General features: G+C 60.3%; 1 protein-coding gene across 5 annotated transcripts in view; it reads right to left on the minus strand.

The window, feature by feature from the left end:
• Positions 1 to 2,931: 2,931 nt before the first annotated feature.
• KCNH2 (potassium voltage-gated channel subfamily H member 2) overlaps positions 2,932 to 13,065 on the minus strand; it is a 33,051-nt gene continuing 22,917 nt past the window's right edge. For 3 of the 5 annotated variants that reach the window (XM_031013293.3, XM_055392398.2, XM_031013294.3), the window contains 10 exons: positions 10,395 to 10,823; positions 9,419 to 9,806; positions 8,891 to 9,090; positions 8,138 to 8,390; positions 6,825 to 7,018; positions 6,413 to 6,512; positions 5,574 to 5,846; positions 5,300 to 5,486; positions 4,845 to 5,022; positions 2,932 to 3,485 (listed from right to left, as the gene is read on the minus strand). In XM_031013293.3, the coding sequence (XP_030869153.1) occupies positions 3,336 to 3,485; positions 4,845 to 5,022; positions 5,300 to 5,486; positions 5,574 to 5,846; positions 6,413 to 6,512; positions 6,825 to 7,018; positions 8,138 to 8,390; positions 8,891 to 9,090; positions 9,419 to 9,806; positions 10,395 to 10,823 (2,352 nt within the window). In that variant the 3' untranslated portion in view covers positions 2,932 to 3,335. Of the gene's footprint in view, positions 3,486 to 4,844; positions 5,023 to 5,299; positions 5,487 to 5,573; positions 5,847 to 6,412; positions 6,513 to 6,824; positions 7,019 to 7,377; positions 8,391 to 8,890; positions 9,091 to 9,418; positions 9,807 to 10,394; positions 10,824 to 13,065 lie in introns of those variants that run through there. The other 2 variants (XM_055392400.2, XM_055392401.2) reach the window with 2 other exon arrangements.

Consider the following 13,065-nt stretch of genomic DNA (forward strand, 5'->3'; position numbering starts at 1 on the left):
AGACTCCAGCTTGGGGCCCTGCGCCAGGCTTCTGCCAGGTGTTGACAACCACATGGATCCCTTCCTCTCTTGCCACAGCTCCCTCCAGCTCCCGTCCCACCCTCTGGCTCTCTTGGTTGGGGAAAACCCTCAGCTCTGGATGACAGGCCCTTAATAGCCAGGTGCCCAGCCCTGCGGGAGGGGAGGGACTGCACCACCACGGCTTGCCCTTGTCCTCACCACCAAACTTCCTGTCCCTCTGGGAGCCCAGATGAGGGGAGGAGCCAAGGAGCAGGCCTGCCTGTGGCTGGGCAGTGCAGGCGGGAGGATGGGTGGGGAGAACCTGAAGTCTGACGCACCTGCCACCAACTAGGGATGTAACCTCCAGCCAGTCACTGGACCAGCCAGAAACTGACTGTCCTCATGTGGATGCTAACATGCCCTCCGCTGGGGTAGGGATTCAGGACACAAAGGCAGATCACCCAGCTGCATACTGGACCCAGGGACCACCTGGCAAACGCAGCCACTGTGACTGCCCTTCACCCACTCTCCAGCCTTGGCAGGGGAGTCCTGGAAGGGACTTGGCAAGGGGCATCTGGGCAGCCTGACCCACCCAGACTGAACTGACTCCGGGACACCCGTGTATTTCTATCGAGGACCAGCATGGACAGGTCGCCTTCTGCTGGGCCCAGACCCCATCCTGAGCACAGACACATGCACACTCACTCACACACATGCATCCACTCCTCAGGAGCACCAAAATCCACACCAGACCTCCACCGCCCAGGCAGGGCCCTCACCTAGGGGAAGATAGCTAACTGTGGTGCTGGCATGGTGCCGCAAAGAAATAACCGGTGGCACCTCTGCTACAAAGCCAGGAGGGGGGCAAAGGCCCTTTCTTCCTCTCCTCTCTGTGTCCACCAACACCCAGCCAGGCTGCTGGACACGGAGTGGTGGGCATCAGGCAGACTCCCAAGATGAAGGAACTCTAAGGACAAGGGCAGACGATGACAAGGATGAGACAGCACCAGGGAGCGGGGAGTTGGCTCAGCTCACAGCCCAGCATGCGAAGAGCATTGAGTTTCGTGTGTACCTTCACTGCTCCCCATAAGCCACTGCCTGGGTCTGTCTCCTGCCCTGGGCTCCAGAGTCCATAAGCAGAGCCACGCCCCACTGACACCAAATCTAGGCCACCCCAGCTAGGCCCCCACCTGCAGTGACAGTCACATCAACCAACCTGGAAGGCCTGTGTTAAACTTTTAAACCATGAGCAGAAGCAAGCTCACACTCACATGTGCATGTGTGTACATGTGTGGGACAGATCCTGATGTGCATGTGTGTACATGTGTGGGATGGATCCTGATGTGCATGTGTGTACATGTGTGGGACAGATCCTGATGTGCATGTGTGTACACGTGTGGGACAGATCCTGATGTGCACGTGTGTACATGTGTGGGACAGATCCTGATGCACAAACCTGTCTTTTCTGCCTGGCATCCCTCTCTGTCACCCCTCTCCCCCTCTGACCTGTGGATCTCTTCCTTCTCCCTGTCTCTCCCAGGCCCTGGAAAGGGGGAGATCCCTTCCTTCTCTCCTCCCTGCTCTGGGCACAGGGAACCTTCCAGGCTGCTCAGAGACCAACACCCGCCCCACCCAGGCATGGGCAGTGAGAACGGCACGGTTGTCTTTAAAACAGTCAACAGCCAGGCGCGGTGGCTCACGCCTGTAATCCCAGTACTTTGGGAGGCTGAGGCGGGTGGATCATGAGGTCAGGAGATCAAGACCATCCTGGCTAACACAGTGAAACCCTGTCTCTACTAAAAATACAAAAAATTAGCTGAGCGTGGCGGTGGGTGCCTGTAGTCCCAGCTACTCGGGAGGCTGAGGCAGGAGAATGGCCTGAACCCAGGAGGCGGAGCTTGCAAGGAGTTGAGATTGTGCCACTGCACTCCAGCCTGGGTGACAGAGCAGGACTCCATCTCAAAAAAAAATAAATAAAATAAAACAGTCAACAAACCCACCTCCAAGGGTCAGAGGTTTCAAAGACTCAGTGAGAAGCTGCTCTGTCTCTGGAGGCCTTTGGCAGCTCCCTGCCTGCAAACCGGCCCAGCTGGGCACAGCCTGCCCGCCACCCATTGGCTCTCCACACCAGCCTTGGTCATTGCACCACATTCCTCTGGGGGCTGCACGTCCTTACAAGCCCAGCAGCACATGCACACACATGTACACACACACAGGCACACGCAGGCACTTGCACACACACACTGTCCCCAAGACATCTGCCTTGCCTTGCTCCCCAGTCATGGGAATGAGTCACCCTGAAGGTTGCACCCTCTTCAGGAAGCTCCTCTTGAGATCCAGGATCACAGGGGACCAAGGTGATACAAGTGAGGTCCATCTGCAGCCAGACACCAGGTGAGCTCTGGTCAGGGCTGGAGTCACCAGTGTGTCCGGGGCCCAATTGTATTGGATAAGATAAGGCTAAGTTGTGGGTGGCAGGGGGAGCCAGGACTCAGACCAATTTCAGGTTAGGGTCAACGCAGGCTCAGGAACTGGGTGAGGGAGACAAGTGCAGGGCTGCTTCCACAGTCAGTGTGAAGCCAAGCTGTGGGAGCCAGGGTGCCCCACCCAGCAGAGGCACATGGCCCTCAGGAGCTAGACACCAGGTCAGTGTCCCATCAGGACTGCCTCTAAATGCATGTGGTTCAGGGGGTTTTTTGTTATCTTGAATCCAGGGCCCTATAGAGACAAGATTCTGTCTCCCTGGAGATGACCTGTGTCAGCCCCCAGGGAGCACCCCCACTGCACACACCCAGACCTGGATACAGGGGCAGCCCTGTCGGCCTGAGCATGCAGACAGACCCGGATTCCTGTGCAGGCACACCTATGCATGTCCAGACATGAACACAGGATACAGCAAGTAACAGTTACACCCTCCCAGCACCACTGGAGTCTCCTCAGGATAATTATTTATTATTCATAGTCATCAGCATCTTCATTAATTATTCATATGATCCTTAATTATTATCCTTAACAATAAGAGCAGTAAATAGCAGAAAAGTCCTTGAGGTGCCTAAGGCCCAGGGCCGGGTGCCTCCGGGCAGTTAGACCAGCTAATGCCCTCAGGGCAGTGGGGGGACCACAGGCCCCACCTACTGCCGGCCCTGCCCCTGCCCCTCTCACTGGGGCCCAGGGGACTGCAGGAGAAGATGGTCCCAAGGGCTGGGGGAGGAGCTGTGCTTTCGAGTTCCTCTCCCCTTCCACGGTCAGGGCCTCCTGAGCAGGGCCTCCAAGGGGAGCAGCCCAGCAGCGCCTTGATCCCTGGGTGAGCCACATGTCCACACTGGGCAGCCCCACTAACTGCCCGGGTCCGAGCCGTGTCTGTGCAGGGGCTGGGAGGTGAGGGCCCCCAGCTGGCCCGGTAGGGAGAGGCGTCGCGTGGGGCCTTCTTGGGGAAGCTCTGGGGCCCCCGGGGGCAGCTCCTCACACGCCATGAACTGGGAAACCTGCAATACACACAGAGCATGGGCAGGCGAAGAGGCCATGGAGGAGGAAGGAGAGGGAAAGGGGCAGGAGAACCCGGGTACAGAGGATGGACGGGAGGACAGGAGGGCCAAGAGGAGAGTCAGGTGGGCAGAGAAGCTGGAGGGGACAAGAGCCAAGGCAGCGAGAGCAGGACAGGGGCCACCAAGGGGAGGCACCAAGGTGGGAAGTAGAGAAAGGCATTCTCTGAGAGCAGGAGCCAAACAAGAGAGCTGGGAGCAGGGAAAACCCTAGGCCCCTGTCTCTTCCCGAGGGAATGTGGCCGCTGAGCCCAACCCAACCTGGAACAAGCAGTCTCTGTGTTGGGACAGAAGCTGGGACAGAAAAAGAGACAAGATTCCTTCCCGCAATCCAGAAAGAACTCGGGGACCTAGAAACAGAGGCAGGCTGGCGGCCAGGCATCTGAAGGCCAGGGAGAGGGCCGGGGCAGGCGGGAGGGGTTTGTGGGTACTGAGCGTCTGCTGGTGAGAGCTCTGCGGGGGCGGCTGCGAAGGGAGACTGGCACATTTGCTGACGTGGGCCCTGGTGTCTGCAAACAGGAGCAGGCAGCATATGGGAGGGGGGAGCGGATGCCAAGGGAAGTGGGAAGGGAGCAGATCCCAGGCCGCCTCTGGCAGCCAGAGGAGTCCCCACCATGGACGCGGAGGTTGGCACAGACACCGCCATCCTGCAGAGGCCAGGAACATGCAGGTCCACCCAGGAGAGGACAAGGGGCAACTAAGGCCCATCTCTAGCAGAGGGGGCAAAGCAGGCCCAGGAAGTCCTCCCCTGGAGGCTTGGCCTCTGCACCCTGGGAAATGCCAAGCACCCTCAAGATGACCCTGTGACAGCCACTGCCAAGGGCAAGGATGGGCAGGACAGTGAGACCAGGGAGTGTCGCTCACAGAAGGGACCCAGGACCCTGTCCCTAGACACTCTGGTATGCAGCCTCCACCGCCACGTCTCGGGCTCAGTCAGTTCTTGGAGACCACCCGTGGCCGTGACACAGGCGCCACCATTGGAGCTGGCTCTTCAGGCAATGCTCCGGGGCCTGGCAGTGGAGGCTGTGGACACTAGGGGAGTGAAGCTGCGGGCCACTTAGCCTACAGGTTCCCTGCACCCAGCTGTCTAGGGGCTTTGGACGGGGGACTCTCCTGCCCTACCCTGAGCCTGCAGCTCCTGAAGCAGCCTTCCTCCAGGAGGACAGGGGTGGGAGGAGGGCAGGAACAAGGTTCAGGGAGGCTGGGCCACAGAGCCCAGCAGAAAGGCAGCAAAGCAGGTTTGGGCTGGAATCGGGGAACAAGCGGGTAGGGGTACATCGAGGAAGCAGGGCTGGAGCTTACCTGAGAAAGCGAGTCCAAGGTGAGGGTGGGGAGGGGGCTGACGGGCAACAGTGGGGATGTGGAAGTGGGGCCAGGCCCCGGGGTGGTCACAGCACTGTAGGCGGGCGGGACCAGCGTCATCTGCCTCTGTAGCAGCTGCAGGACAGTGGCCATGTCTGCACTCAGCCGGGTCTCCAGCCTGGGGCAGGAAGTGGGGGATGCTCAGAGAAGTGGGGACACCAGTGACAGCCTCCACCAGGAGTGGGGAAGGGGAAGGGGAGGGGGGAGGGGCAGCCCGTCAACCCAGGCCCTCCGCGCTAGAGGTGTGGCAGCCCCCAGCTGGGCTCGGAATGGAAGAAGGGGATCCAGCTGCTGCACACACAGACAGGCCCTCCCTCTCCCTCTACCCGACAACACCGCCAGGACCTGGACCAGACTCCAGGGCGTGCCCCCCCACCCCACCTGCACTCCCTCACCTGTTGAGCTGGCGCTGGAGGGCATCCAGCCTGCTCTCCACGTCGCCCCGGGGCCGCCGACCCGGGCTGGAGAGGGGGATGTTGAGGAGGCTGGGGGTGGGGGCGGGGCATCGAGGGAGCTCCTGGTACTGGCGGCCCCGACTGTCCCCCCAGAAGCTGAAAATATTGGACACTCCGGAGAAGGCGCCTGCAGCCAGAGAGCAGAGCTGGGTGAGCAGGGTAGACGCACCACCGCTGCCACGCCCGGTCCTCCCTCGCCCGTCGCCCGGGATACCTGACAGGGGGTTGCAAGTGTCACTGCTCTTCTCGCAGTCCTCCATCAGGGGCTCCCCACCCGGCGGCTCTCCGGGGGGCCTGGGGCTGGAGAAGGGCACCAGGCGGAGGGGGCTGGAGCTGCGGCCTGGGCCCTCATCCTCACTGCTCTCAGGGCTGGAGGGGCCGCTGGACGGGCTTTCCCCCCACGGCCCCCCCGGCCGGCCCCGGCTACTCGGCCCTGCCCCCGCCCGGCCCGGCCCCAAGGCCGACACCTCCCCTGGCTGCTCCGTGTCTGTGGGAAACAGAGAATGGGCCTCAGAGAGGGAAGGAGAGCAGAGAGGAGGGGGCGAGGGTGGAGGAGGGGACAGGAGCGAGCCTGAGAGAGGACTGGGCAGGACGCCCTGGTTTGTCCCCAGTCGCTTCTTCTGCTATCTTGCACCCACTGTCAAGCCGACCAAGAACTCCCAGGACCCCCTGACTGCCCAAGCACTGGCAATGGTGCTTCAGGGGTTGGCGAATCTCTGGGACTGCGGGGCCCCAGCCCCATTGTTGGCTCCCTGGCCCTCCTTCGTTCTATGTTCTTTCCTCCTCAGTGCTCACAGTGCTTCACAGCCCTGTGAAGTCCAAAAAGCCTAGGCTTGCCCTGGAGGGTGGAAGAGGGCTTCCTGGAGGAGGTGACAGCTGCAGGGGCCCTGAAAGATGGGCAGCATCTGGACAGCTGGGGTGTGGAGTGGGCACACTGGAGGAAGGGATGGGAAGGTCTGAGGCCTGGGTAAAGCAGACACGGCCCACCCCGCCTTCCGGCTCCCAGCCTCACCTTGTCCCCGCCCTCCCCCTTCCTCCCCTCCCCCGCCTCACCCTTGTCCGTGCGCCTGCGGAAGGACAGCTTGCGCTTGCGTTGCCGACTGAAGCCACCCTCTAACTCCGTACTGCCGGGGGAGCCCGGGATCACGTTGGTCTGGAACCAAAATCAGTATCAGGGCCCTTTCGGTGCTCTCCTGCCCCACCAGGGTCAGGCCCCAAGCTCCCTCCTTAACACAGAAAAAGTAGGGCTGGGCGCCCCAGCTCTGGGGAAACCCTTCCCTGCCCCCAGTGTGACTTTGCCCCAGGCAAAGACTGAGTTTGGGACTTCTGTAGGCTGCTCTATGATACCATTTGACAGACAGGGAAACTGAGACAGAGAAGCATCACATTCAATGTCACACAGCAAAGGGGCAGCCACACAGCTGGAAGCAGGAGGATGGGGTCCAGCTCAGGGCAGCCAACTCACATCTCGCAGGTTGAAGGTGATCTCCAGGCTGGACCAGAAGTGGTCGGAGAACTCAGGGTACATGTCCAGCACCTCCAGCAGGTCGTCCCGATGGATCTTGTGTAGGTCACAGTAGGTGAGGGCCCGCACGTCCCCGTTCGACTTGCCAGGCCTTGCATACAGGTTCAGAGGCTCCCCAAAGATGTCATTCTTCCCTGGAGGCCGTGGAGAGGACAGGGAGCTCAGCCCCGGGGGGCGGCATCCAGGCAGCAGGCACCTTCTTCCGGCATCCCCACCCCGGGCAGAGCATGTCCACTCAGCTGGATCGCCTGCCAGCCAGCCCCCAACCCACACAACTGGGGAAGCAATCTGCCAGCCCACCCTCCGTCAGCTCCCAGCAGGCATGACAGTGCCAGAGGGGCCAGGAGCCCAGGGTCTCCCAGCAAATGAGACCCAGCCAGCAGGACTACCCCAAACCCCAGGTCCCAAACACCCTCTTAGCCAATCACTGCGCCCTTATAAGCAATGTTCTTCAAACCAAAGATCAGAACACAGTAGTGAATCAAAACCAGCATTTTTTTTTTTTTTTTTTTTTTTTTTACTGAAAGAACATACAGTAGTATAGCTTAGCACAGCACAGAACAGAAATGCTAGAATGAACCACATGCAGTAAGGCCCAGTGTTATGTAGTGAAACTTTGATTTTAGTTTTGTGGGGGTGTGTATTTGTGTTTGTACAGAGCTGAGAAACAAAATCTAAAATGTCCTACCATCAACTATGGTCGAAAGAGTTTGTTATATCTGCCCTGAGGCACACAGGGCCGAGGAAAGGACAGGCAAAGGGGGAGGAAGTCCTCAGTGTCCAGACACACCAACCCACCCACTGTGCACAGGCAGGGTAGAAAGGAAGTGGGGGGAGGAGGCAGGACTCCCTTTGCTTTGGATGTGTCAAGGGGCCAGGCATGAGGCTGCAGGGAACCACATGGCCCTTAGTGAAACCAAATGCCAAGCTTCCAGGCTAGCATTTCCTCCTCTACTGCCCAGGCTAGAGGATCTAGATTTGATCCTTCTTTAAGGAAGCAAAAAGCGTCTGTTTGTGGCAGATCCTGAAGGGAAGGAGAATGTGGGAACCCCAGAGTTCAGCAGCCTCACCCCACGTGGGGCTCCTCTCCATGGCCCTGCTTGGAGGGCCTGAGTTTAGGTGAATTAAAGGAGCCCAGTGACCCTGCAGGCAGTCCCAGGTCCACAGCCCCAGTGACTGCATATTCAGTAGGCTCGCACCTCTTGAGGCTGCAGAGGGCATTTCCAGTCCAGTGCCCGCCCCCCACCCCATACCCAGGATGGCCACGACGACGTCGCCCCGCAGGATCTCGATGGAGCCCCGGGAGATGAAGTACAGGGCGGTGAGCAGGTCCCCAGCATGCACCAGTGTGTCCCCTGGCGGTGCATGTGTGGTCTTGAACTTCATGGCCAGGGCCCGAAGGCAGCCCTTGGTGGCCCCTCGGAAGGGTTTGCAGTGCTGCAGCAGTGAGCGGTTCAGGTGCAGGCAGATGTCAGCCTGCAGGCACTCAGGGAAGCCCTTCAGCACCTGGGGGCGGGGTGGGGGCAGCTCAGCACACCCTCCCTTGGGACCCCCCAACCCACACTCCACTCCACCATCCCACCCCTCCACGTCAGAGAAATCTCAGCCTCCAGGCCTGGGAGATCTCGGAAGCATCAGGGGGCCCAGTGTCTTGGGAAGGACCTGGGACCCCACTCCAGCTTCACCATGCCTGGCCGAGCACCCTTGGGCTCTAGACCTCCATGTTCTTATTTGTAAGGCATAGAGACCATTCCCGCCCTGGGCTGTCACAAGGATTTAACCCTACCGCCTATGTGACATATACCTCCCACCCCAAAAGGGGAGCTCTCCAGGGAAGGGGTTCCAAGGGCTTCCGTTTCCTCATGGGCAAAAAGGGGCAACATGCCTCCAGGGTCCTTACTACTGACTGTGACCGCCTGAGACTTGTTTACTGTGCCAAGAGGCTCCCCTCTGCCACCCCACTCTTCCCAGCCTGCCACCCACTGGCCACACTCTGGTGGCCTCACCGCGTTCATGTCGATGCCGTTGGTGTAGGACCAGGCGTGCTGGAAGTACTCCTCGAGGCGCTGGCGCAGGGGATTGGGGATCTGGTGGAAGCGGATGAACTCCCGCACCCGCAGCATCTGTGTGTGGTAGCGGGCTGTGCCCGAGTACAGCCGCTGGATGATGGCCGACACGTTGCCGAAGATGCTAGCGTACATGAGGGCTGGGGGCGTGGGCACGTGGGGCCGTCAGCCTCTGCAGTGACCCCACCCACCCACAGGGACCCTGCTCAGGCCCCGCACCAGGTCAGTGTCTCAGTCTCAGCGTCGACACGCCCACCAGACGCCCTTGTACATCTGCGCTCCAGCACACCCCACCCTTCAGTAGTCCCCGCCCTGGTGACCCAGCCCCCAAACCATGTCACGATGGTGGCCCCTGGAGTCTCTAAGTCCCAGGGGCCTCACTCTGGCCCGGCTAGCAGCCTCAGTTTCCTCCAACTTGGGTTCCTCCACCGTGGGCTCTCCCCGCCACCCGCCCCTGGGCACACTCACAGCCAATGAGCATGACGCAGATGGAGAAGATCTTCTCTGAGTTGGTGTTGGGAGAGACGTTGCCGAAGCCCACGCTGGTGAGGCTGCTGAAGGTGAAGTAGAGCGCCGTCACGTACTTGTCCTTGATGGAGGGGCCGCCCAGGCCGCTGCTGTTGTAGGGTTTGCCTATCTGGTCGCCCAGGTTGTGCAGCCAGCCGATGCGTGAGTCCATGTGCGGCTGCTCCATGTTGCCGATGGCGTACCAGATGCAGGCCAGCCAGTGCGCGATGAGCGCAAAGGTGCACATGAGCAAGAACAGCACGGCCGCGCCGTACTCTGAGTAGCGATCCAGCTTCCGCGCCACGCGCACCAGCCGCAGCAGCCGCGCAGTCTTCAGCAGCCCGATCAGCTGGGGGACAGGGAAGGGGCACATTCCGTTGATGGGGCAAGGGGGGCAAGGGAGGAGGGGAGGTGCTGCGGCCCTCAGAGCGGGCATCAGAGGTCAGATCCCCAAAGACTTCCTAGACCCTCCTCCTAAGAGTTGAAGCCCCCGCTGGGCCCAGCATAGGTGTCTCATTAATCTTAGTGCTAGCTTTGGGACAGAGGCAGCCCCCATAGTGTGGATGAGGAAACAGGGGCACTGACAGGTGCAGTGATCACCCTAGGGTGCCTGCCCACTCCCACCAGCTTCTAGGGCACTTTGATGACGCTACAAAATAATGGCCCCTTGGGATGGACGAATTAGAAAAAAGGTGTCCTGTGTGGCCCTCTGCAACCTGCGAGGAGCTTGTATGGAGAGAAGGAGCATAGGTTTGCTGGGGTACCCACCTTGCCTCTGCAGCTGCCTTGCCACCATGTCTCTCTCCCACTGTCCTTCTCTCTTTCTCTCTCTCTCTCTTTTTCTCTGTCCTCCTCGCCACCCCCTCCACCCCACTACCTCCCACCACATTCCTGGCCTCTCCTCTCCCTACACCACCTGCCTCCTTGCTGACCCCACCTCCTCAGAGCCAGAGCCGAAGATGAGCAGGTCGAAGGGGATGGCGGCCACCATGTCGATGAGGAACCAGCCCTTGAAGTAGTGGACGGCGATGCGGCCGGGGTGGCTGACCACCTCCTCGTTGGCATTGACGTAGGTGGTGCGGAAGTTGATGAGGATGTCCACAATGAACATGATGTCCACGATGAGGTCCACCACAGCCAGCGGCTGGCAGGCGTAGCCACACTCGGTAGCAGGCGGGCCTTCTTCCGTCTCCTTCAGCAGGAAGGCAGCCGAGTAGGGTGTGAAGACAGCCGTGTAGATGACCAGCAGCAGGATGAGCCAGTCCCACACGGCCTTGAAGGGGCTGTAATGCAGGATGGTCCAGCGGTGGATGCGCGGTGCCTGCAGCTTGTACTCAGGCAGCACGTCGGCGCCCAGGGACAGGACCTGCACCCGGGGAAGGCGGAGGTGTGGGTGAGGCAAGCCATGGGACCTTGGGGGCAGGAGCGATGACATCTCTGCCGGGGCCAAGCAGAATGAGGAGGAGGCCAAAAAAGCTTCCATCAGAATGCCCACCCCTCAGCCAAGCGACCACAGCAAATGGCCACCCCCAGGTTTGGGCATCATGGTTCCCAAAATGCCACACAGCACAGGACTGGCTCCAAACAGTTCCAACATTTCCCGGCAGACGTGGATTCAGGCCACTCGGCAGGAACACCCAGTGCTGCTCCCCGCCGGCAATGCAGATGCAGACCTGCCACTGTGACTGCCCTGAGTCGCTGGCCCACACACCCAACCACACACGCCATAGTCTCAGACCGGAAAGGGTTCCAAGGACAACAGCTCCCGACCTGGGCAGTGGCCCCAGGAGCCATAGCCCCAATCCATTGACTGGTAGTCACTGAAGTTCCTACCAGCCCCTCTTCATGCCACAGGCCCGAGGACACCAGGCAACCAGGATGGGGAAAGACCAAGACACTCCCACCCTCCACTCGCACACCTCGCTCCCTCAGCCCCCTCTCCACACAGGTCCGGGACAGCCCACAGTCCTCATCCTCCCACCCTCTTACAAAGGGACAAAGAAGACATAGCCCAGCTGGGAGGAGATGGCACCCAACTTATACAGAGGGACGTGCACACAGGGACTGCTCAGCGGTGACACACACAGCCCCTGTACCAGCTCACACTCACACTCTGCCTCCTCCACAGTCATCAGACAGAGGCAGGCTGGCCATCCGGACCCGGTGACAGCAGGCACGTCCCTCTTGCTCCCAAGGCAAACTAAGAAGAGCTCCGGCCAGCTTCTCCACACTGTCCCAGAAGCTTCTGGGTCTTCCTAGAATCCTCTCTCAGGCATGCAGCTCAACCCAAAAGCCCCCTCCCCAAGCTCTCCCTGCCATCCCTGGGCAGCCAGCTGAACCCAAGGCCTTGCCCAGCCCCCATGAATTCCAGAGGTGCTGGCCCTGCTCCCAGAAGCACCGACTCCCAGGCCCCCACACCCTCAGGCTTTTGGGTTGGGGAGGCCATAGTTGATGAATCCCAAAGACTCCCCTTCATACTCAAGCTGGGCTTGCCCAAGACACCTTCACAGATGGCGCTGCTGGGAGAACATCTCCTTAGAGGAAATAACTAGAAGTCAAGACGGGTCATAGTCAAAGATTTGACCACCCTGGGGTGGACACAGGGCCTCCAGCGGTACCAGATGGGCTGCGGGAGCAGCTGAGGCCTAGGGCAGGGAGGGAACACATGGACAGGCTCACAGGCTCCATTTCTGCTCTGTCTGCTGTCTAAGTGCCCAGCTCCTTAAGGCAGAGAGCAAATGCCCATGGGTGGGTGGCCCTTCAGTGATCAAGTGGGGACTGAAAAAAAAAAAAAAAGAAAACACTGGCCAGGCCCCTGCTGATAAGGGGGCAGAAGAAGGTAGCTGCCCCTGGATAGGGCTCTTCTCTGTGCCCGAGAGGTCAAGCCTCTGGGCGGAGGCGTCAGGACCACCTCTAACAGCAGTGACCCTACCCCTGAGTCTGCACACAGCATGAGCAACACTGCCCCAGGGTACAAACTCACACGTGCATGGGGCACACCTGACAGGGGCCAGTCCCAGCTCTGCAGCCACCAGCTCACCTATGGCCTTGGGCCAGGTCTGTCCCCCCAGCCTGTTCTCCTATAGAATACTGAAGCTGGCTTGCTTAAGCCAAACCCTGGTTCCTCAGCTGTGGGTGGGAAGACCTACCTGTACCTGTCCCCCAGCTGGAAAGAGTGTATGAGCCAAGGCAGAATGCTCAGGTGTGGGGTGGTGGGGGCAGGGATGGGATTCCCAGACTTAGCCCTGAGCCACCTCCCACTCCTCCTCCACTGTTGGCCCAAGCCTGCCCCAGGCTGACAGAAGAGCCGCTGGATGGCTCCCAGGAGGTCACAGAGTAGGGCATGGCCCAGCCACCCCACCTCGGCTGCCCATGAAGAGATGAGCCAGGTGCCTCAGCCCAGCGCGCCCTCATCACCCACACAGTGGCTTCCGCACGTTCCAGCCTCCTCGACCCCGCAAAACAGCACAAGCCTCCTTTGCCCACAGGGTCCAACCCCAGCACACAGAGCAAAGGAGCCCCAGCGCCTCCATGCCAGGCCCAGCTGCCGCCTGCCGGCTTCTCCTGGTCCTGCCCATGGGCTCCTTTGTCCCATTCCACCCCCCCAC

This window comes from Gorilla gorilla, chromosome 6 (assembly GCF_029281585.2).
Source record: "Gorilla gorilla gorilla isolate KB3781 chromosome 6, NHGRI_mGorGor1-v2.1_pri, whole genome shotgun sequence".
Taxonomy (NCBI): domain Eukaryota; kingdom Metazoa; phylum Chordata; class Mammalia; order Primates; family Hominidae; genus Gorilla; species Gorilla gorilla.